Source organism: Athene cunicularia, assembly GCF_003259725.1.
Source record: "Athene cunicularia isolate RWA chromosome 3 unlocalized genomic scaffold, athCun1 chr3_part1, whole genome shotgun sequence".
Taxonomy (NCBI): Eukaryota; Metazoa; Chordata; class Aves; order Strigiformes; family Strigidae; genus Athene; species Athene cunicularia.
In genome coordinates this window covers 96898746-96922458 of record NW_020799097.1, presented here as the reverse complement: position 1 = coordinate 96922458, position 23713 = coordinate 96898746, and the positions used below count along the sequence as shown (strand labels likewise).

Here is a 23713-nt window from a genome sequence, read left to right as displayed (position 1 = left end):
GTGTTGAAGTCTTCCATATAACACCTATTACAGCTTCTCTTAATATTTTTATCTGAAGGGAAGTCCATCACATATTTTAATACTATTTCTCTACAGTCTTTCCCATACTGTATGTCCTAGACCAATCCGTAAGTTTAATTTCAGTCACAGCAGAATAAAATCAGGTATTTCCACTAAATTTTCATTCTGTATTAAGTGCATGTTTTATATCTTATAGCTGTGAAATTGATAAAAGAGACCTTTTTTTGTTTTCTTTCTATACTAAAAAATCAATCTTTAAGAACTAGAAATGTAGCTCTGGGTTTCTTTTGATATGGGGAGGTATCAGGTAGATTTTTATTCCTATAATAAAGTCTTTATTATCTTTTTGCTAAATTTCAGTTATCTTAAAAACCCCTAACTTTACACTGGAAGTAAAGAGACCAGTAGCATAGCTTGCTGTATCTCATTAACACAAGACTTCTGAATTAATGTTCTTCAGAGGCTACGGGCAAGAAATCTCTTACTTCAACACAAAAACCTGGAGAGTGTCAGCGACTAAGCAGTTTGACGTTTGGATGCTTTTCAAATAGAGCAAGAAGTCCTCAACCATCTCCTAAGTTTGAAGAAATAAGCAAGTCTTCATCTAAAGAGTCAGACTACACTGAAGGCAAAAACATGCTAGGTACTTACTCACCAATACTGCCGTTTTATTCTGACACAGATGGAAAACTAAAATTCACAACTGTGTCGGTGTATCCAAAACAGCTGTTTTCCAAGTACGTAGCAGTACTCTCTCCATCTTTTCACACTGTTGTTACCTATCTGAAGAAGGAGAAGGCTCCTTGAGCAGTTCATTCAAATTTCCCCGACAAGCCCTGAAGTCTGGTAATGCCAACAAACTGGTATGCTCTTATGCTTTTATAAGCACAAGCAAGTCCAGTGCAGTTTGCTACTTCCTTTAGGCATTGAAAACCTCAGGGAGGAGCCTGTTTCTCCGGTCCTTAATTTGAATCCCACCGTACTATTTATGACCTCAGCATTTTCTCCACAGTTAATCATGGTACCCAAAATTGCAAGTTAGGGTCTGTAGAAAATCAGAAACTGAAATGGATCCTGTTAATATTTTGTATATGACACCAAATTCATTATAAAGGTGAGTATGTATTATTATTTCCATTTTTACAGATGAGAGAATTGAAGCAAGAATCTTTTTTTCAAGAGAAAAGATAAGAAATAGAACCTTAGACTTGCCTAGATGGAAACAAATCAACTTTTGTGACTTCTTTACTTTAATGCAGACTTAAGCAAAATCCTTGGCTTATCCAACCCACTTTAACTTCATACAGCTATTTAACTTTCTCAAGTGTCTGTGTAGAAAAGCCCTACTTCTTGCATCTGTTTTAACTCAGGGAGCACATAGGCCTCACCGAAATGCTGCAAGCTATAGCTCTCTCTTGAGAAACCAGGTAAAAGAGAATAGCAGAAGCAAAGCTATTTTTAATACAGCATCTTTCCCTAAACATTTTTCATGAGCCTGTCCTATATATCTTCAGCACTCACCACTGAGAATGCAGTAATAGCTTGCAGAAGAAATTTCTGTGTATAAACACTGTAGAAATGTTCAGAATACTTGATTTGTTAATGTAAATAATTTCTGACAAGCTTTTATTAAACTTTAATTTTCCTTAGACTTAATAAAGAAGCTAAATTTATAGGCCATCTTAAGTCTTTGGGGTTTTGGGGGTTCTGTTTGTTTGTTTTCATACATATGTGGTTTACATTAAAGTATGGCTCCTCTGATTACCTTTACATTTATTGCCATTTTTAGTTTGGCTAGAACTTTGAGTAATGTCTGTAACAGTTTTTTGTCAAACATCATTGCAACTTCGGTAGCATTCAAAAATTTATAAAATTTTTCTTAAGTTTTATTATTTACAATATTTAAAAAATTAAATATGCTTACACATTTGAAGTTGATACCTACTTACTATTTGCAGACATGAGGACAAAATCGTTTAGCAGTCAGGTTTACTAAAGTAAATTTCTCATGTTCATTATATTTCTCCTCTAGAAAAGGATATCCTGGAAACTACCTTTGCTGCTCCTGCACATGAGACCAATAAAGGTCAGAAGACATTGCAACAAAGTTCTTCTGGATCAGAGCAGAACAAAAATGTGAGAACAAGCTGTTCATCCAAAGATATAGACAGCGACATGTCAAAGAACTCCTGTACTACCGGGAGTGACTGGAGCTCAGACGAGGATGGAGGAGACAATAAAGGACTGAAATCCAGGTGTGCATCAACTCTTTCAAGCCACACGTCTGAAGAGAATGCAAGGTACAGTAGAGTGGGAAGTGAAATGTATTTGACAGCATCTGATGACAGTAGTTCTTTATTTGAAGAAGAGAGTTTCGGTGTTCAGAGGACTCAGCACAAGAAGTTATACTCCTGGCAGCAAGGGTCACAAAGAAAATGCCAGAACAATCCAGGTGGAAAGTGCAACTCTGAGTTCACAAGTAAAAAGAAAGACCAAGATAGTTCTTCAGATGAACTGAGTAAGAAATTTCAGTCTCAGAGACTAGATTATTCATCCTCATCCAGTGAGGCAAATACCCCAAGTCCAATTTTAACCCCTGCTTTGACACCCAAACACCCAATTCTAGCAACTTCTTCAGGTTCTCAATGCACAACACCATCAGATTCTTCCTCAAATTTGCCACCTCCAAAGTTACGGACTCCTAATGTGTTTAGTATAAATTCAGCATTAGCGAAGAAACACCTAAGCCAGCCTCAGCTGAGTTCTGATAGAATGTTTGGTAGAAATAGAAATGCCATAAGCATGATACGTCCGTGGAGACCTCAGGAGACAGACATTGATCTGGTGGATGGAGAAGATACTGATATTTTAGAGAAAATGGAGATTTGTCGTCATGAAGGAGAGTTTACCTATGACTGCACTGAAACACAAAATGATGAAGCCCAGGAATCTTGTGATACAACAAAAAAGGGTGCTAGCAACAAACCTCCAACCCCTCCATTACATCGATTTCCTTCCTGGGTAAGTCAAATTATAGACATTTTTCCTATTGGTGAAACTAAATCATTTTCATGCGTCTCTGTTATGATTTTTGTTGCCTCTACCTTTCCTGTTCGCTGGTGACAAGACAGGGTGTTACCTTAATTGGAACTAAGATGTCAAACTCGGGAGCAGGAGTTTGATTTGAGGCACAGTATTTCTGCTGTTGAAAAACATAGTTACTATTTTTGTTGATAACTCCAATTTTTTTCAAGTCACATCTAAGTTACATATGTCCTTCTGAGTGTATCAAAGGAGGTAAAGCTTGTGATGGCATTTATTTATCTTAACACCAACAGAGCCTAAGATTCTAGTGCCAGTGCCTTTGCTCTAACCATTTTACCACTCACAATCTAGACAATTAAGTCGACAGAAGACAACTACAGACTGCAGAAGTTATTGCTCACATTTTCAAGTAAAATTTTGAAGCCATCAGTCAGAGACTTAAAATAGATATTAATGTCTTACACAAAATCCAAAATTAACTGTGTCAACACTCACTGATTCTGTAGTTCCACAGAGATTATGAATGATTCAGAGATCAATAAGGCATTAATGTAATAGCTTCTCTGTATATATTTTAGTGCATATTTTCTGATTATAGATTTTCTTACTGTGGTCTTTTAATACAAAACAGTTGATAAGTTGCCTCCTAATGGCATTTCTCTGTTCTTAACATACCATCTTCCATCAAAACATATTCTCACTATAGGTTTTTTGGCCCCTGATAATAGTATTTTTAAAAATAAGTTACCTACAGGGCAAGCATTGTGTGAAAAAAGGTTGAAACAGACCTTTGTGGATATGATGTGTATGGCATGTAAAACAAGGATGCATTTTTCAGCTGCTGCTGATGATGCCATTTTATCAATCTTTTTATCACATTGTTGCACTAACTCAAAGACTAGGAGGCTGTGAGGAGGCTAAACAGAAGAAAAGTAATCATTGTGTTTTAATTATCTGTTTTTTAATTATCTACCATCAAATCCAATTTGCTTGTATAGGAAAGCAGAATTTATGCTGTAGCCAAATCTGGTTTAAGGATGTCTGAAGCTTTCACCATGGAATCTCTTAACAAAAGTAAGTGGTTTAGCTGTTCATTGTCTCATCAACAAAAATGCTCTTCTTACGGAGATTTGTAAGCAAGGACCAAATGTCTCATGTTCCTCTAAGATATTTTTATGAAGATTCAGTTATCTGCTATTGAAAACCTAGAAGATCATGAGTTATCTTCCCACTGTCTTCTGTTACCTTGCCTCTTGCCTTTGTGCTGAATTTGTACTTTGTTCACCCTAGTTTTCATTGCAGTTCGTTTTGAGGATTCTATACCAGGTACCAAGGTCAGAGATTATACTTCCAATTTAAAAAGGGCTAGTGCTCATGACCACAATTTATTTATACTCCTTAAAACCACTGTAAATTTCAGAAAGCTATAAATCTCAAATCCAAAACAGTTCAGGAAGTAGTTTGCTTTTTATAGCAGTTATACAATGAAAAAAATTACATTTGAATTTGGTTAATTGAGGGGTAAATGAGGAAGGTCATTTATAAAATATGTTGCTTTTTTAGGTGCTGTTTCACTAACTTCATACTCCATATCTGGATTATATACATCTCTGATATATAAGAACATGACCACTCCTGTCTACACCACTTTGAAAGGGGTAACTGTATTACTGTTCAAAGGAAATTTTAAAATATCATTAGGCTTCACATCCAGGAACCTGCTATTTCACAGTTGATTCTACCATGCCAAATATGTCATAAGATAATTTTTAGAGATCACAGAACCCCAAAAGTAATGGAAATGTCAAATAGCTGGAAAAAAAAATACTGCTGCTTATAAAACGTTACTAGTCCAAGTCAGTTGTTGTTAGGTTTCTTGCTGATTTTTTCCAAAGGCTTGTTAATTATTAAGCAGAGCCACATGGTATTCAGTGCTATAATTAAAAGTGTGTGTATGTGTGGAAATGTATTTGTGTTGGTGCCAAAGTTGTTTACAGTCAGATAGCCAGCAATAGCTAGTCACAGCATTGTTTGTTTTCTGGCAGGTTTTTGTGATTTGGAAAGACCCATGCCTTGAGCTACCTCAGGTTTCTGTATTAAAGTGTGGGGGTGGTTGAGTATACAGAGGGGAGAGGGAATTCAGTTTTATGTTAGTATCTGTGTGCCAAAACTCACAACTCAAGTAAGAACAGCTTCGAATGTTATGAAGCCAGCAGAGCTAAGCCACGGTATGAAGGAAATGACTGATACACTTTATGCAAGGTATCAAGGAATGTTTGTGTTAATTTCTGCAGAAAGCAACTCAAATAAGCAACAGCCCATTTATAGATGAGTCATCAGGATCTGAGGAAGAAGACAGCTCTCGGTCCAGCTCAAGAACTTCTGAGTCTGATTCTCGAAGCAGAAGTGGTCCAGGTAGTCCTCGGGCTATGAAACGAGGTGAGCAAAAACCATAAGAACAAGTAACTAGGCAGTTGATATGATCTTCTTAGAAACTGATTTCTTTCTTAAACAGCATGGACATCTTAAATCTGCGCTTTTATCTCAGCTGTCAAAGCCTAGATCTACTATTCAAGCATGTTACACATGGCTTTCTTTTTATTGCTGTTACTAGAGATGTCTTTTTAAAGGCATTAATCTAGTAGCTGGCTGTTGTCTTGAGGGTGACTTGTACATTTAAAGCAAGAAGCTCCATTCTATCAATAGTCATCATGCCAAGGGCTTCCTGTGACCTTAACTGTAGGAAGGTAAAAAGGACATTGAGAAAGTAATTGCCATCAGAAAAAAAACCCAGATATATTCAAGTTTATAAAACAAAGTAACAGTTTCATGTGATCAGAAAGCAGGTGGAAAAGTTCCCTCAACAGAGTATTAGTTTCTGTCATCTCATGCAGTAAAGGACTTCTTTCATTTTTACAGTGATTGTCTCAAGGTCCTGTGCAAAGATTTAGTTAAAACACTTGAATCCAGTAGTGTTCTGTCTTTTGTGGAAGACAAATCTCACAGCACTAGGTAACTGTGTGTCTTTCATCTGCAGAATGAAAATAATATGCTTCGTAACATTGAAAGATATAACACATCCTTATGGAGTGACAGTATGGGTGTTATATCCCTGCGAGTATTAAGATCCCGTTGAGTCCAGGTGTTAAGATCCTTCATTATACATTGCTTTAGAAATGCAAAATAACATCATTCAGTAGTCTCTGTTGTACATATTAAAATCACAGTTAGCAGGAGGTCCACTCAGACACACTTGAGCAGGTAGATAGAGCCACTGGTCCACTAGTTATCCAGTGCCAGCCACACGTCATCAAGTCCTGTTTCTAGCGATGTAGTTAGAGTTTTGCTACATTAATGTGAGAAGAACCCCATAGTTCGTGCTTCCCAGCAGCTCTATCTTGCTGACCAGGAACCAGTGCCACGGCTGCAGATGCATCTCATGTTACATGCTTACACAACAGGAAAGGTAAATTAGCTAGTTTAATAGCTGGTTTCACCTACAATTTATATCTGTGTCTGTAAAGTGGAATCATTCCTTTTTGTGCTTTCTTCTCAGAAAATAGTCCTTGCATTGTTTCATGCATGAAAACCTTTCTTAACCACAAAACACATATGTACATATCTTTGTTGATCACATTGTTTAAAAATCTAGGCAGTCACATATTTCACGAGGCACATAATTAGCTGGCTGCATATTTGTTATTAAAGATCCTACATGAGAAGAGGAGAACCCACTCTGAAAGCCCAGGTGGCTTACCAAAGCAATCAATGAGAAAAAGCTTTTTTTAAAAAAATAGAACTGGCAAATGAGTTTGGAAATTAATGAAACAGAGGAAACAAAGCATCTTCTCTTCAGTCTTGGAGAGTAACCTTTTGGAGTAGAACACTAGTCATTACAAAAGGACATGTTCACATGTTTGGAAATAGTTACTTCTGTGATGAATAAGGGAGGAGTTGGAATTTTTATTGCTGATTCCCTAGAATTGAAAACAGAGTGCATTTTTTTCCAGCTTTAAAGCTAATAAACTCTAACAAAAATCCAGAAATCTGGAATTCAGATTTTTAGAAAACCTCAGCATAAAAATTCATCCTAACTGCAAAATACAGTCAGTCACCTAGAGCTTCAACGTATAGCAGATCTTGAGCATAGCTTCTTAGTACACAAGCAGACAAATCCAGATACTAGAGCAAATGATAGAAAGGGGAAGGGGAAAGTTGGTTAGTTTAATTAAAGATCCTTTATTTTTTCCTAGAGAATGAGTATGGTGCATGGCACTAACTCCCTCCTTAAAAAAGCTGCACAAATATAACAGAAGGTGATAATGTACAGAAGACATTGGTTTGTTGTTTCATTCACAAGTGACTTAAACTCTGTTTAATGATGAAAATGAGATTCAGGTATTAGCACTATGCTAGTAGTTTGATATGCTGATATTTTAAAAAATGCTTAATTCCTGATGGATTTATGCTGATACTTGTGTTTGCCTTCAGAGTCTACTCAGATATTCTTTCTGCATGGGGATATTCTGATCTCATTTGTTTCTAATGTAATAAAATATAAAGAAACATCTTTGTTCTTTTAACACAGGTGTGTCTCTGTCTTCTGTGACCTCAGAAAGTGACTATGCTATTCCTCCAGATGCATATTCAGTAGACACAGACTATTCAGAGCCAGAGCAGAAACTTCCTAAGACCTCTTCCTCATCAAGTGATAATGGAAAAAATGTGAGTACTGAAGTTCTGTGAAGAAGTGTACCTGTGGTGCTCTCTGTATATTTATGTTTAAAGCTGCTACCAAATCTCTATATTCAGTCCGGCCTTATGAGTACAAATAGCAAAATATACCAACAATAAATTAGCTATATAAGGGTATAATGATTGAAGGGAAGTGGAGGATAATTCTGAGCTTTCTATATAATGAATGGAAATAGGTAGACAACTCCAGAAGATAATTCAAAGCACTTAAGATTTTCCTTTCTTGGAACCTGACCTGGTATCAGGTTGCATATGAAATACTAAAATCAGCATTCAATTATTATTTGAATATTCAGGCAAATAGAAGGCCATTCCACTGAAGGAGTTGGAGGCATCAGTAGAGAGCTATGTGCAGTAATACATTTCTATAGTTTGGTCAACCAGGGAAAACTGTGGATCAGAGAAATCATAAGTAGAGCAGTATGTGAGGAGAGGTCAAAGAAACCAAACCATTATGTGGTACTAGTCTTCTGTCTCAGAAGTTTTTAATAGCCTGTGTTAGTAGTTAGTGTCTCAACATACAAGTGGATTGACAGCCTGGTGGTGAAGATAATGTAAGCTTTGTTCACAGAGCAAAACTGTGAACTCTGTTCCACAGCTGTACACACTAAAAGTATGTCTGTGCTGAACTCTGAATTACAGTCCTCTATGTCTGGTCTGTAGGTTAGGCCCTGAGGTTGGGAAAAATATATTTACATTGTATTAATTTTGTTCCTTGTATAATACAAATAATTAGAAAGTAAACTCAGGAATCATCACATTCTTCATTCTTTTGTATAGTTCTAGGCAAATCACTCTCCATGTACTATAACTGTAAGTAGGGATATTAATTAGTTATCCCATGTGCATGGCATTTGTCTTGATGCTTGTAAAAATTTTGTCGTTGGACTAAAAGTCTCATCAAGTACTGTAATTATTATTTAGCATGCTCGTAAGTCATTAAAATATATTTTTGTGTGTATGTATGTGTATTTATACGTATCTCTGAGGGGTATAAGTATATATGTGTACCTAACTATTGTTTATCTAACTCCTAAATAATCAGGAACCTTTGGAAAAATCTGGATATCTGTTAAAAATGGGTGGCAAAGTAAAGACCTGGAAACGACGGTGGTTTGTGCTTAAAGGAGGTGAATTATTATACTACAAATCTCCAGTAAGTACATGTAACTTATCTGCTATTTAATACTAGATTGTTTTTACTGAGAATCTAGGGCTGCTAGAAGGAAATAAATGCATTCCTGGTGTCTGAGCTGTTAGGGAGTGATTCAGGACTCAGTTCCGCAAGAGGTGTACAAGGTACTCAATGTCTAACTAGGAAGTATTTCTCAAGATTAATGTTTAAATGAGTTCTGTAATTATTTATTGCTATTTGTTGGTAGATTTAAAATGTTCCTTTTCCATTCTTTCCATACAGAGTGATGTAATTCGAAAACCTCAAGGTCAAATTGAGCTAAATGCATCTAGCCACATTGAAAGGGGTGATGGAAAACAAACAATTCAGGTGCCTGCTTTTCTCATCTGTGTTTCAGCAGTTATTTATGCCCTCCATCCCCAAAACTGACCACTTGTTCCTGTTGCACTGGAAGTCCCAGTGTGGACTTCAAATTAATCAGTGTCCTTCAATTGGAACCAAAGAATCATTTCAGCTACAGAAACTATAAAAGGCCTAGATGTAGTCTTGTTTGTGTTGCTACAAATGTCAGATTGTCACGTATGAGATACAAAAAAAAAGAGAGTAGTCTTGGGGCCAGCCATTAGGGTTGAGAGAAGTTGTTTGTCTGAAAGGAAATAAATTGATTTTTCTCAGCTCTGCTGTCCCGGAACTTTTCAGATAAAGCCTTAGAAAGTCTGCTCTGCCTGGTCACTGAATGTTTCATTAATTGAAAGTACTTTGGGGAAAATAAACCCCCAAAGTTGTGAAACTACATTGGGTAGTATGTGTTACAACCCCCACACTGTGAGGTCGAATGTATAATGTTCTTAAAGCTCAAGACTTTTCTGTTACTACATAGCTGACCACAGAAAAACGAACGTACTACCTGACTGCAGATTCTCCCAACATCTTAGAAGAATGGATCAAAGTACTACAGAATGTTCTCAAAATACAGGCTGCCAGCCCTCTTTTCATACAGCCTGAAATCAAGCCAACCGTGAAAGGGTTACTTACAAAGGTAGGAACACTTCCCCCAATCTGCTTTATTCCATATTTCTTAAGAATAATATCTAGATGAAAATGGCCCTGCAATAAAATAAATACAAGTGAAACAGACACACATTTGCTTTTGCAGTACTTTACAATGTGAACAATCCAGAAGGACTACCAAGTCATCCACTTTGGGCAACATTTTTCTTCTTGGCTGCTTGATTTGATTTGCCTTTTCTTTTTGCCTTTTTATTTCATTAGTTCCTGTGTTGAGTTCTTCATTTGCACTTCAGTGATATCCTAATGCAGCCTGTGTTTCAGTAGCTAACTGACCTACCTTATTTCAGTGGAGTGCTCTTTTTTTCTATATTACTCACTGAGACAGATCATTTCAAGATTGTTATTATTATCTTGTTATTATTATTCTTGTATAGAAGGAATTTTTTGCTTTTAATTCTTCCATTCCAAAGCTAAATGAAAAACTCACACTGGCCTTACTAGGCTTTAGACAAGAACCTAGTGCTTTAGTTCTTATGCCCTTAATAGAGTTATGCAATTTTAATTCTTTGTCTCACAATGTGGAAAGGAATTTGAACCAAGATGTTTATTCCTGACATCAATAAGTTCAGAGATGGTGAAAATGTAGCCTGTATTTCTCTGGCTTGTGCTTATTCCTAATGTTCTTTAACTTCAGGTGAAACATGGATATTCCAAAAGAGTTTGGTGTACCCTTGTTGGAAAAATTCTTTATTATTTCCGTAATCAAGAAGACAAGGTAGGTCCCTTGCTTGTTTCCTCAGTGAATGGAAGATAACGAATTGAAGTAGACTTTAAAGAGTAATTACAGATTTATTAAGGTACAATATGCCCCATTATCTTGATTACCAAACATTTAGACTTAACAGATTGTCAACTTGGAAGGTACCTATCTAATAGACAGTAATCCAGGTCATACCCATTGGTCTCCTTCTCCTATGGGACCTGATATATATTTTGCATCTTCTTATCCCCAGAAAAAGTGACCTGACTATCATTTACTTCTAGAAGCTGACCCTTTCTAATGTATGTTTGCAGTGGGCAGTGACTGCAAGTTTCAAGAAATTAAATGTTCTTTTAATCCCTCAACTGACTTACAAATCCTGTTCTTTGGTATACCTCCATGGTGCTGCAAGAAAGGGAAAAAAAAAACCAAAAAGCCTAGAAGAATTCTGAATTTGCTGCTTTGCAGATGTGTATCTGTGGAGGGCATCTTTTCCCATTACCCATCAAGATTATGAAAAGGAGCTCACTGTCTACAACTGATGAGGTGGACAGAAGCAGAGATGGAGGATGGAAAAAAAAAAAAAGGATGAGAAAATTATTTCTAAAACCTAGGGAAAATACTGTTTAAGGAAGAAAAGGAAGAAAAGGGATCCAACAAGCTTTAAGTTAACTTCCCAACATCCCATGTCCTGTAGGACACAAGAAGCTAAGAAAGAGCAAGACATGGCTCTTCCACATTGGGCCTGATCTTTAGTTCTCTACACACACCTCTGAATATTGTTGGTCCTAATATTTCCAGTCATATGTACATACAAAGACAGGACAAAGGACACTTCCTAGTCATACTTTTCACCTGTCCTTTTGCTCCCAAGGCATTGCATGTTGTCATCAAGAAACATCGTTTTAATGGAGGGGGTGTCAGGAACAAGATTTTGGAAACTTTTACGAGAATTCTTGTCAATACCACTGAGGTTATGAATATTTTGATTCATATCCTTATTACCTAGCTCTACCAAAAAGACTGCTGATGGCAAAATGATAACAGTTCACTGAGCCATTATAAACAGTTCAAAAAATACAGAACATCTCATTTGTTACCTAATCTAACCAGATAATCACACTGGATCCAGTAATTCATAGTCTTTGTATAAGGCTGGTTATTCTCTTTGTTATCTTTTCCTTTTTAATAATTTTTAAACATTCAACTCAACCTTACTTCTAGAACTGTATGAATAAGATAGCAGTAACCATCCCTCAAAATACTCTATTTTAATAACTCTTAAAAAAAGTGTAATAAAGGACTAGGTGGTCAAATGACTAGAGTATTAATATCTAGCTCATCTTACAGAGACATTAAAGTTAACTTGCATTTTCTCCTACGAGGAAATCTGTGTTTAAAGTTTCTGAATTTACACATTTTTACCATCGAAGATTTGGGGGTTTTAGCATGCCCTTTAGTAGCATCTAAGAATTTTGCTGTATTCTTGTGACTATTTCCCTCCCATTTGGAACAAGTTTTGCTGTCCTTTTAAAGCAAAATTGAAACTAATTTGCTAGCTTGTAACAGAATAGAATAGAATTTAGCTTTCGTAAGCAGAATATGTATGAAAGGTTTCCCAGAGCTAGTTCATTTCTAATGTCCAACAATTTGCTAATTAAAAACATGTTTGCTGTAGCTGATGGTGTCTTTGCGGAAACAAATTACACAATCTGCAGTGGTTAGTACATTAATGGAATCCATTTAAGTGGCCTTTCAAAATGGGATTAATTAAAAAATCAGCCAACCGTGTTTTAGTTAAACTTGGAGAATAAATCAGTCTTGAGTATTTGTATGTGAAATGGCACCTCTTGATTCTCAAAATCTTATCTTGTTCAAAAAGTTGAATGCTTCAGAAGCACCACAGAAAATGCAAATCACCACGTCTTTAATCCTTACTAGTGAGAGCACTGCAATAAAGAGCCACCGCTATGTGACGTTTTCTTCAAAATTATTATTAACAGCTCACTTTATCAAATCACTACTCAAGAAGCCCACCCTAGACTGAGTCAAACTTGCCAGCTACTCTCCAGTATGGTATTTTCAATTTTTAACAACAGTATTATTGAGAAGCCTCATTTGCTTTTCACTGGTGTTGATATTTCAAGACAATTTACTTCAGGCTTACACATGAATGTGACACAAATAAGACGCTAGTTACTGTAGTGCCCAACTATCCTTTTACCAAAGGGAAACAAACATCCCTCTCTTTTCTGCTGAATCACTAAGCATTGCTGGACATCACAAACAACACAGAAACAGTAGCCATGGCTTCTTCGCTGCACCATTAAATAACACTCTTGAACATCCTTATGTCTAAACAACTGAAGAAAGAGCAGTGGTGCTGTGGAAAGAGAGGTAGCTTTGCATAAAATAGTCAGCAAGGACTGTCATCCTCTGTCAGTTTTATCACCCAGTTGTGAAGATTGGATGCAGTATTTGTGTTCGTTGTGGCTTTCTGTTGATAACAATTATGAAATAATTACTTCTGTGAAAATTTCTTTTGAATGGCTTTTCATATAAAATATTTCCTGATGACTGAACTTCATGTACAACTTAAGACTCAAGTACTGTGATCTATCAGACTGGAGAATGAAACCAACTGGGAAAGTCTGCCACACAAAAAATTGACCTTTTCAATTTATAGCATGAACAAAATAGATACATCAGCAATACACCGCTGTCCTCTGAAATAATAAGATTATAATTAAAGTTATAGGCTTGACCCAAGGAATTTTTGCATGGAACCAGGTCTGGAAACTCTGAAGAATTACTTCTCTCACCCTGACAGACATTTATTTCATTAACTAGATACAGAGGCAGACAGGAAAAGAATTTTATAAAATCTTACTTTCAGACTTTGGCACATATCATTCTCCTTTTGCTGTCTGCAACAGCTGGCTTATCTGACATTCCTTGGCAGGACTGAAAATGAATAAATACAAATGGGTGTTGATGGTGCTTCATGTTTTTCTTTCTATTTATAGAATAAGAAATATAAAAATCAGTGTGCACTGAAGCAAATATTTGTTCTCTCACCACTTCTGATATTTACTTCTAGTTTCCTCTTGGTCAAATCAAGCTTTTTGAGGCGAAGGTTGAAGAAGTTGATAGATCATGTGATTCTGATGAAGATTATGAGGCTAGTGGTCGCAGTTTATTATCCACACATTACACTGTTGTAATCCACCCCAAAGATCAAGGACCCACTTATCTTCTTATAGGATCCAAACATGAGAAGGTAATAAAAGGACTTTTTAATTGAGCTACAATAACATGTCTGTGCATATGGTGCTGTGATATGAATATTTCTTAAAGAGGAGAAGGACGATGACCTACAAGTCATCTGGCTTGTAGTTCGATATAGTAAGCAAGGAGAAGGTTCTGCTTCACTAACATCAATCAGAGTTTGTCTGCGAACAGGTAGGTAATTCTTTTTAAAATAAACGAAAATAAGCAGGCTTGCCTAGATAAGGAGATAGTGCAGAATATGAAATATGCTGTAATTGGAGAAATTTGCTTACATTACACTAACTTGTAGACAGACCTGTAGCAAACCTTCTGGAGAGGTTTTGGGATACTGTTACCCATTTTCACTGATAAGACTCAACAGTAGGGAAGACTGACCTACTGAAGTGAAGGAGAAATGAGAGGTATGGTTAAAACCATTTTTATTATTATTGCTTTGTTGTTCTCAAGTAGTCTTGTAGACCTCATTTTGCTTTCTGGCCTTATCCTCAGATTATCAGAATCTGGCAGTGATAAAAAAGCACTTATGTTAGCTTTCTGAAGAGGAAGGGGAGAATGCTCTGATAATTAGTCCTGATTTCTGAGGGTAAAAGACTTCTGAAGAGAGTCCTGTCCAATCTTCCTTGCTTAATATTTATAACATAGAGACCATGAATGCAGGTGTATTCAAACAAAGGCAAACTGGGCTTCAGCAGGAGTGCATGGTAGTGTTTCAAGCTGAGAGCAAAATCCTGCTGAAGCATCTCCTTCCAACATGGAATGAGTAGCTGCTGCGTTTTTCTACTTTAGGACACGTGGCTTTATCATCTGACAGTTGCAGCTGGAAGTACCAGTGTAAATGTTGGATCTGAGTTTGAACAACTTATTTGCAAATTATTAAGTATGGAAGGCGATACCAGTAAGTTTGGTTTTGTTTCAATATACTACTCTTATAACACTTATTTACTGAATGTACTTATGAACTGAATTAATTGCAAAACCTATATATTTTACCCTTTTAGCTTCTCAGATTTGGAGACATCCTACCCTTTGCCACAGCAAAGAAGGAATTGCTTCCCCTCTTACCACATTGCCATCAGAAGCCTTGCAAACTGAAGCAATTAAATTATTTAAGGTAAAACCGTAGCAGATGCCTTTTTTATTAACCGACTTACTATTTTAGCTAAAGAATGGCTATTAGTTGGCTTACTGGAGATGTTCAACAGATAAGAAAAAAGAAAAAGAGAGGTTTACTCTTACTTTAGTGGAGGTAACTAGTGCACAGTAGCAAAATGTCCCCATATTATCTCACCAAAGACTATCACTTCCACAACAAAGAGATCACTTTTACTTATCAAGGAGCTGCTGAGGCTTCAACGTTTGGCCTTTCTACTGAGGTTATTGATAAAGTGCAAGTTAGTAGGAAAATCCACAGCCATAATGGATGATAATAATTTTATAATGAAATTCATAAGCCCCAGAAAACCTAACAGCATGGATGGATCTCTGTATTCAGAGAACTGTATCAGAAATATTATTTTTTCAATTAGATTTCAAGAACTAATGGTAGGCAAAAGTTTTGCTGTAGATATATTTAAATCAGCTAGAAGACATTTTAAAAATCGGAAGAAAAACTAAGCAAGTCATGGATTATTTCAAATTGAGATAGAAGGCAGAGATTCTACTGCTTTTTAATTAAAAAATCTTTTCTTCATATGCAGTAGCTACTCTGAAAAGACTGATTAGGTATTCTAGTAATAGAGAAAATATTACAGAATAAAATTCTAGAAAGTCACAACAGTTTTTTGAATTAACTTTTAAAGATTTTGATACATCTTTAAAAATACACAGATGTATCTCTCTCATATGTAGTAGTGAAAAGGCTTTACGATAAACAGACACGTAATGGTTCATAACTGCTGTGCCACAGCTAGTTTCTTGAGAATTTTTGTATGCCAGTATATCTTTCCCAGTTAAAGACCAAATAGGTGGCTGATATCTATGAGAGGGGGTATGCTATAGTGTCATTAACCTTCTTTCTCCTCTCTCCTGCCCTCATGCAGGTAAAACTAGTCCTGAATGTTAACTAATAGCCAGGCTATAAACTCTTATTTCAGAGACAAAATAAAATCTTGCTGTTCCTTTTTCAGTACATTGTGAAATAAATTACAAGTTGGAAGGCATGGAGCTTGGATAAATGAACTTTCTCCACAGAACTTATACAAGTCAAAAGACCAAATTCCCTGAAGCATCAACTATCTGGAGAATTTTGATGTAATGGTTTGGATCTAGAAAGGAATTCAAGACAAGCACCATATGTTCAGTCACAGCCACTTGTAGGAAAACTTTCCAGCTTGTTTCTTTGAGATGTTTGAAGCACTTTAAAGAAGTACATCCATCTTATTTTTTTGCAATCACACAGCATGAAAATTTAAAAGGGAATGTACTTCTCTGTTAAAAATAAATTTATATCTATTGAAAATCACTTTCTGAAATATACTTCAGACCTAATTCAAATCACAGTCACTTGCCTAAAATAAATAAATAAGAGATGACTTGTATGACCTTTATTGAAACTTTGTATAAATGAGTTTAAAGGTCAGGCAGGGAATTGATTTAGCAACAGATCAAGTCATGTTTCAGTTATTCCGTTGCTTATAAAAAAAAATAGTCCTGAGCATCCACATATCTTCAGATAGACTAGAAGTAGATTTGGCTTCCATCCATTTCTTGTATTTTGTTTATATACCTTGAAAACTCATCAACTAGTACATAAAGTAAATGCAATGAGTGATACATAAGCTTTCTCCTAATACAGCACAACAAATGCTTAACACCTGGCTTTCCTAAGACAGTACTGGGGATAGGAGAGCTCATACTTACAGTAAAAATACCAGTGAAAGCCAAGATGTAAAACAAATGGCTCTGAGTTATGGTTTTCTTATCTGTGTATATTCTGCCGTGTTGTGCTCACTACTTGCACAAGCATTTTACACTGGCTGCCATTGAGAGCTGTGCACTTTGCATTTTAAAGTCCTGTAGAGGGGGAAGCTATGTTCAGCATGTCCTTAAACTTGCCTACCACCACAACTCTCGCAACTCCTGCTAGAGCTCACTCCATTAGATAGAGTGATAAACATGTTTTCTATGAGGTGTTTTTGTCTTAAGTCTCTCTGTATAGCTTTTCATCGATTCTGGCTCATTTTCACCCCTTTTTGCAGGCTAGCAGGGTTTCCTTAGTCTACTGGTAAACTGACTAATGGTGACTTCAACTATAGCACACTTTTGTTATACGGAACATCTGAAAGATCGGTTGGAGCTTTTTGTATGTAAACTCACTTGCTTATTATTTTATATCTAGACCTGCCAGTTGTTTATAAATGCTGCAGTTGACTCTCCTGCCATTGATTACCATGTATCTTTGGCCCAAAGTGCTTTGCAGATCTGCCTCACACATCCTGAACTTCAAAATGAGATCTGTTGTCAGCTTATTAAACAGACTAGACGTCGACATCCACAAAACCAGGCAGGACCAATACAGGTAACCCAATATTTATTTTAATGGTATATATTTCAACAGCAGTGAATGAACTACACAGACTGTTTAGAATGGTAAAGGGGCTCTGCTCTTCTGTAGCATCTGCTTCTTAAAATCAGATAAAAACCTGAACTAACATCTCATTAGTGCTGTGTCTTTCTGAAATGAAGCTGATGCTATCCTCAATAGAGTATATTTGTGCCTGTGCTGTTTTTAAAGGCTGGACATGCAGTGGGCTATCTTCAAGTTAAGTGTTGGAACCTAATTCTCTTTTACTACATCCTTCCTCAGAGAGGTGCTACATCAGGAAGCTTGGTGGGTAAACCACATGGCAGATGTCTCTATAGCATGAGTGCAAAGAAAAGCTGTAGTGCCACATTGTGGAATCTCAGATATGCTCAGGGTTTCTGATATATGTCATAGATTCTCTTGTATTGTATGTCATGCTGTTCTGCATGCATCCTTCATGCTAGATTATGGATGGTTGCACTCAGAGAGTTGTGGCAAATAGCTTGATGTCCAAGTGGGTAGCAGTGATGAGTGGGATTCCTCAGGGGTTGGCACTGGGGCTGGCGCTGTTTCACATCTCTGTTGGAGACATGTGCAGTAGGATTGAGCGCACCCTCAGCAAGTTCACCAACGACACCAAGCTGTGTGGTGCAGTCAACAGGCTGGAGGGAGGGATGTGCCATCCAGAGGGACCTGGACAGGCTGGAGAGGTGGGACTGTGCAAACCTCATGAACCTCAACAAGGCCAAGTGAGAGGTCCTGTACATGGGTCGGGGCAATCCCAAGCACAAACACAGGCTGGGAAAGGAGTGGATTGAGAGCAGCCCTGCAGAGAAGGACTTGGGGGTATTAGTGGATGGAAAACTGAGTATAACCCTGCAACATGTGCTCACAGTCCAGAAAGCCAACCGTATCCTGGGCTGCATCAAGAGAAGTGTGGCCAGCAGGTCGAGGGAAGGGATTCTTCCCCTCTACTCTGCTCTCGTGAGACCTCACCTGGAGTACTGTGTCCAGCTCTGGGGCCCTCAGCATAAGGACGTGGACCTGTTGGAGCAAGTCCAAAGGGGACCTTGAAGATGATCAGAGGACTGGAGCACCTTCCTTATGAGGACAGGCTGAGAAAGTTGAGGTTGTTCAGCCTGGAGAAGAAAAGGCTCCGGGGAGACCTTATAACAGCCTTTCAGTACCTAAAGGGGGCTACAGGAAAGATGGGGTTTAGTGGATAGGATGAGGGGTAATGGCTTTAAACTGAAAGAGGATAGATTTAGGTTAGGTATAAGTAAGAAATTTAATGTGAGGGTGGTGAGGCGCTGAAACAGGTTGCCCAGAGCAGTTGTGGCTGCCCCCTCCCTGGAAGTGTTCAAGGCCAGGCTGGACGGGGCTTTGAGCAACCTGGTCTAGTGGAAGGTGTCCCTGCCCATGGCAGGGGGGTTGGAACTACATGATCTTCAAGGTCCCTTGAACCCAAACTATTCTATGATTATAAATACATACTTAAAATTCTTCACTTTGTCCACTGCCAGCTATTCACTGGTAGTCAAGTACATAACAAATAAGTGAACTGAAATTGAAAAGAAAGCCAGTACTTACAGTTTGCATAGAAATAACAGAACTGGAGCAATAGTGCTTATGATGGAGCAATACCGGCAAAACTAGGAGATGGATGAGAAAAAAGGAAATTACCGTATTAAGGCTTTTGTAACAGACACATTTTGTCACAGAAAGTATAACATGACTAGCAGACACACCTATTATGTAGAAACAGCCCATAGCTGGGATATGGACAGTATGTGTGCATCACTAAAACAACCACAAAGCTTTTATAACAAATATAGCACATTCATGTCAATTAGCACACACTGAAGTTACATATGGCTGATAGAATTTAAATTAATCATAATCTGTCTTTGGTACTTTTCATACCACTGGCAAGGCCTTCCCATTGATATAGATAAATAAATTGTTGCTATCATAATCCACTGGCAGGATTTTTAAGAGGTAACACTTTCAGTAAAGTGTTTGCAGCCTCACACTAATTTTTTTAAGTCCTAAGTTCATGCTGTAGTCTCCTACACTTGCTTCTACTGCAGTGTCTTCCTGAAACAGACCCAAAGCTATCCTACATCAAAGTACAGATATTTGATGAAAGGGAATATCTGTGCCTGTGCTGTCAAATGATAGAGAAACACTGTTTTCTAAATTTCAGTATGACGCATTGATACAACTGTGAGAAAAGTAGTTGCAATGTTAGTAAGTGTATATCCAGAGTATGAGAGCAGTCTGCATGAAGTGAAGCCTATGGATACAGGCTGAGCAATGAAAATATACCAAAATATTGAATAATTGCTTTTTCAATAGTTACTATTTACTCAGTAGGAGGAAAATGTCTTATGGGTTGCTTCATAATATATGCAACAGGATAGCTGAATTAAAATTGTACAGGCTTCTCCTCACTTTCTAGTGCTTGGCCTTAGTATTTTTTTCCTGTGTATTAAGTGCTTTTTATACAAACTGATCTGCTTTCCCATTTCCAGCCCCAAAAGAAATGTACTGTCACAAGTAAATAGAAAGAGAGCATTTTGGCCTTCTGATGAGGTGACATGCTTATTTACTCAGCTTTTTCCCTGTGTTTTGTTTTTTTATTCCTATTTACAGCTGTATGTTACTAAACTTTGCACACTAGGCTGCACTGCTGGCCAGCAGCCACAGCAGGAAGTTTTACTTTGTAAGACGTTTAAAACAGTTAATGTCTTCCTTTTGTTCAGGGCTTGCAGCTCTTGGCTCTCTGCGTTGGACTCTTTCTTCCCCAGCACCCGTTCCTTTGGCTTCTTAAACTTCATTTGAAGAAGAATGCAGATTCCCGGTATGCCTGAATATTATTACCCAGCTAGTCGACTAGACTTTCTGAAGTACCTTGTTTCAAATCCTTCATTTAATATTTCAGGTCTTTTGACATATATTTTAAAATAAATTTGAGTAAAATTGTGCTCCAGTGCTACTAAAATGTAGTACATGTTACTTCTATGCATCACCTGGCAAAGTTATCCTTTGTTTTGAAAACTACTCTGCAGTGGAACTCTGTATGCTGCAAAATCATGAAAACCAAAATACAGCAGTTACACAAAACACTCTGAGCCATGTTCATCTTTGGTGCAATCCTGTTGGTACCCGTGGACTAATGCTCTAATTCCACATGGAAAAATGTGTTGGAAATCTGAGTGCTACTCCCATCTGGCATCCCCAGAGCAATTTACTCACAGTTTATTATCCTTTCAATCAGTCTCCAAGAATTGCCTTGTTTCTCTTTTTGTCACAGGACTGAATTTGGGAAATATGCAATATATTGTCAGCGATGTGTAGAGCGTACCCAGCAGAATGGAGACAGAGAAGCCAGACCTTCCAGAATGGAAATCCTTTCCACTCTTCTGAGAAACCCCTACCACCATTCGCTGCCCTTCAGTATTCCAGTTCATTTCATGAATGGCATATATCAGGTAATACGATCAGGAAATATATGAGGTAGATCATGTAATCTGAGCTCTCCCAACCCCTTGCTGTTAGCATATACATGAAGGAGTATATCAGAAGCAGAATTGTGTTACGATAAACACGGTTCAAGTTTCATCCTGTGCCAGTGCTAGCCATGGCAGGCACAAGGTACTTGTGATTTGATTTGATCAACAAAGAGAAAAGGTTTGGGAAAAAATCTTTAAAATAAATAAAAAAAATTAAAACCTCTTAAGAGTGAGAAACACTAAAGCTCTGTTTCTTATTTAACCTGACCACCAGATGAATGAATTAGACTGAAGAAAAGGGAAAGGTATTAAATTCCACTTCCTTTCATCAAACAACTTGCAAGTTAAATATCTCAGTGAAGGCCTGGAAGCACAGCTGTAACTCCCATTATCACTCATGAAGGATAACCATATTTGTTACAGAACAAACACTGCTTCATTCTTAACTCTTTGGGGATTTCAGCAGTAAAAGCCTTTAGAAAACCTTCCATGGGCTTCCATGCATACTGCTTCACATCCTGGTATGTGTTTCTAACTGTGAGAGCTGACTGAAAAGAATTTTTGAACAATTCACAGTATTCCTAGACAGAAAGCAAGATTTTATATGAAATCAGAGCTATATAGAATAAACTTTTCATTTCAGGTCACAGAAGAACCCTGCTTTCTTTCCCTCTAAGTTTCTTAATTGCTTACTGCTCGCCCAGTGAAACAGAAAAAAACATGTCTTTAGAATCATCCTAAAAGGTTTCAAAAATGAAGTTTGAAGAAGAAGAGGAATAACTACTCAATTAGTTACTTAGTGCTGAAAAATGTTTACTTCCAAAGGCTGTGAACATTGTAATTAAATACATAAATTACTTCAGTGGGATCAGCAAATATGCAATTATAGTGGTATTGAAAATTCTTGTATTCATCTCTGAAGCTAGATTCACCAAATTAAGTTTTTTTAATGCCAAACACTGAGAAGCCCAAAATGGAAATCCATTTTCAAAACATTTCTTTAACAGAAGAGTAAAATATCTTCAACATGTCAAACACAGGAAAACACCCTCAAAACAGATTTAATTGAACATCAGTAATTAGTATCTGTATAAAAGCCATTTGCCATCTCTTGCTAAAATGCTTTAATACTAATAACAACAGAAAAAAATTCAGATTTGGGAAAATAAAATTTAGAAGACTCTTTATGCTACTGATCTATGTAGCACCGACAGAGCAACATTTGTAATGTATTGCAGATCTGCCAGTGTAGATCTGCCATCTAATATCCCTTTGAAGTTGCACATGATGAAGAATTATTAATTGATTTAATTTCATATGAAGAAGTGTAAGAAATTAGTTTTCGTCATTTTTCAAGTGGTATTTGTCATAAAAAGCTCAGATCCTAGACTGCTTTCTGTTACATAAATTCTGTATCAGAAATTCAGGTGTAGTAAATGCAAAGAAACCAGTATAAACAAAGAAAATAAAAATACTATATTTGAAAGCATTTTGACAGTGACTTTGATTTCATAAACAAAATGCAGTAAGGTACAATCTGCTGGGAGGTTAATAATTTTTTGACTTCCCATGTGGAAATCTTTAATCTTTTCCAGACCCTTTCTGGAAATTTTTAATTTCCAATGACTTTAAGTTATTCATAGAGGATGGAATGGGTCTTCTATTCCCACTATTATTCTAGAGGTATTATCTTTCAGAATCTTAGATTTAAAGTGGGGCAGAGGGCTGTAAGTTTGATAGCAAAATACATTTTGGCTGCTTTTTTTAGGTTGTTGGTTTTGATGCTTCTACCACAGTGGAGGAATTTCTGAACACCCTGAACCAGGATACAGGGATGAGGAAACCAGCTCAGTCAGGATTTGCACTGTTTTCTGATGATCCCTCTGGCAAGGATACAGAGCACTGTCTTCAAGGAAACATCAAGGTAAACAAAAGCCTTTAATGAGCTCTGCATATAAACCAACAAAATATTTTCATTTTACAGAGCTCTCTTCAGACAATGTAAAGCAAAATATTTTTCAGGCTGAAAACTGTCCTTAGATTTTTTTCTTCATAATGTAAAAGGAAAGATTTTTTAAAAGCATTACTTTTTTAATAGCTGAATTTCATTCAGTGAACTATATTTAAAAGCTTTGCCTAGGAGTCTGGTATTATTCAGAGAAGTAACAACTGGGTTAAAAAAGAAAAGGCAAGCTGTTACTAATCACAGTTCTTTAAAACTCAAAAGCAATTGGAGTCCAACATGCATTTAGAGATTTCAGTTAACGTTTCTGGTATAGATGACCATCTGAGGTCCAAAAAGGCATTGATACTGGGTGGAGATTGTGACAGATAGAAAAAAAGAAAGGGCTCCTTATCTAAATACAGAATAAGTAGGGTTCATTTCAGGAAATTTCCAATGTTTGGGTTATCATTGTTCTGAATTTTGAATTTTAGTTCCCTCTATTGCTAAATTCTTTGCAGTAAAGAGTAGCAAAATGCAATATAATCTTTGCTTTAGTAAAATATTAGATATTTTTCAAGCCTTTAGTAACTATTAGATAATGGGGGTTTTTGTGCTTCTACCAAGTAGCCTTTTGCAGCCTTGGGCAAATGTTCACAGCTGCACTTTGAGTTACAAGGTGCAGTACAGCCAGGCCTTAGTGACAAACAAGCGG

The 23713-nt window shown here is 37.0% G+C and overlaps 1 protein-coding gene across 1 annotated transcript in view; it reads left to right on the top strand.

Moving 5' to 3' along the window:
* PLEKHH2 (pleckstrin homology, MyTH4 and FERM domain containing H2) overlaps positions 1-23713 on the top strand; it is a 54123-nt gene that overhangs the window by 21477 nt on the left and 8933 nt on the right. Inside the window, exons 6-22 of the mRNA XM_026844350.1 lie at positions 482-664; positions 2054-3042; positions 4065-4140; positions 4630-4724; positions 5361-5505; positions 7655-7791; positions 8867-8977; positions 9239-9325; positions 9837-9995; positions 10662-10742; positions 13828-14007; positions 14805-14913; positions 15017-15129; positions 17356-17535; positions 20307-20404; positions 20858-21035; positions 22825-22980. Of these exons, the coding sequence (XP_026700151.1) occupies positions 482-664; positions 2054-3042; positions 4065-4140; positions 4630-4724; positions 5361-5505; positions 7655-7791; positions 8867-8977; positions 9239-9325; positions 9837-9995; positions 10662-10742; positions 13828-14007; positions 14805-14913; positions 15017-15129; positions 17356-17535; positions 20307-20404; positions 20858-21035; positions 22825-22980 (3077 nt within the window). The remainder of the gene's footprint in view (positions 1-481; positions 665-2053; positions 3043-4064; positions 4141-4629; positions 4725-5360; positions 5506-7654; positions 7792-8866; positions 8978-9238; positions 9326-9836; positions 9996-10661; positions 10743-13827; positions 14008-14804; positions 14914-15016; positions 15130-17355; positions 17536-20306; positions 20405-20857; positions 21036-22824; positions 22981-23713) is intronic.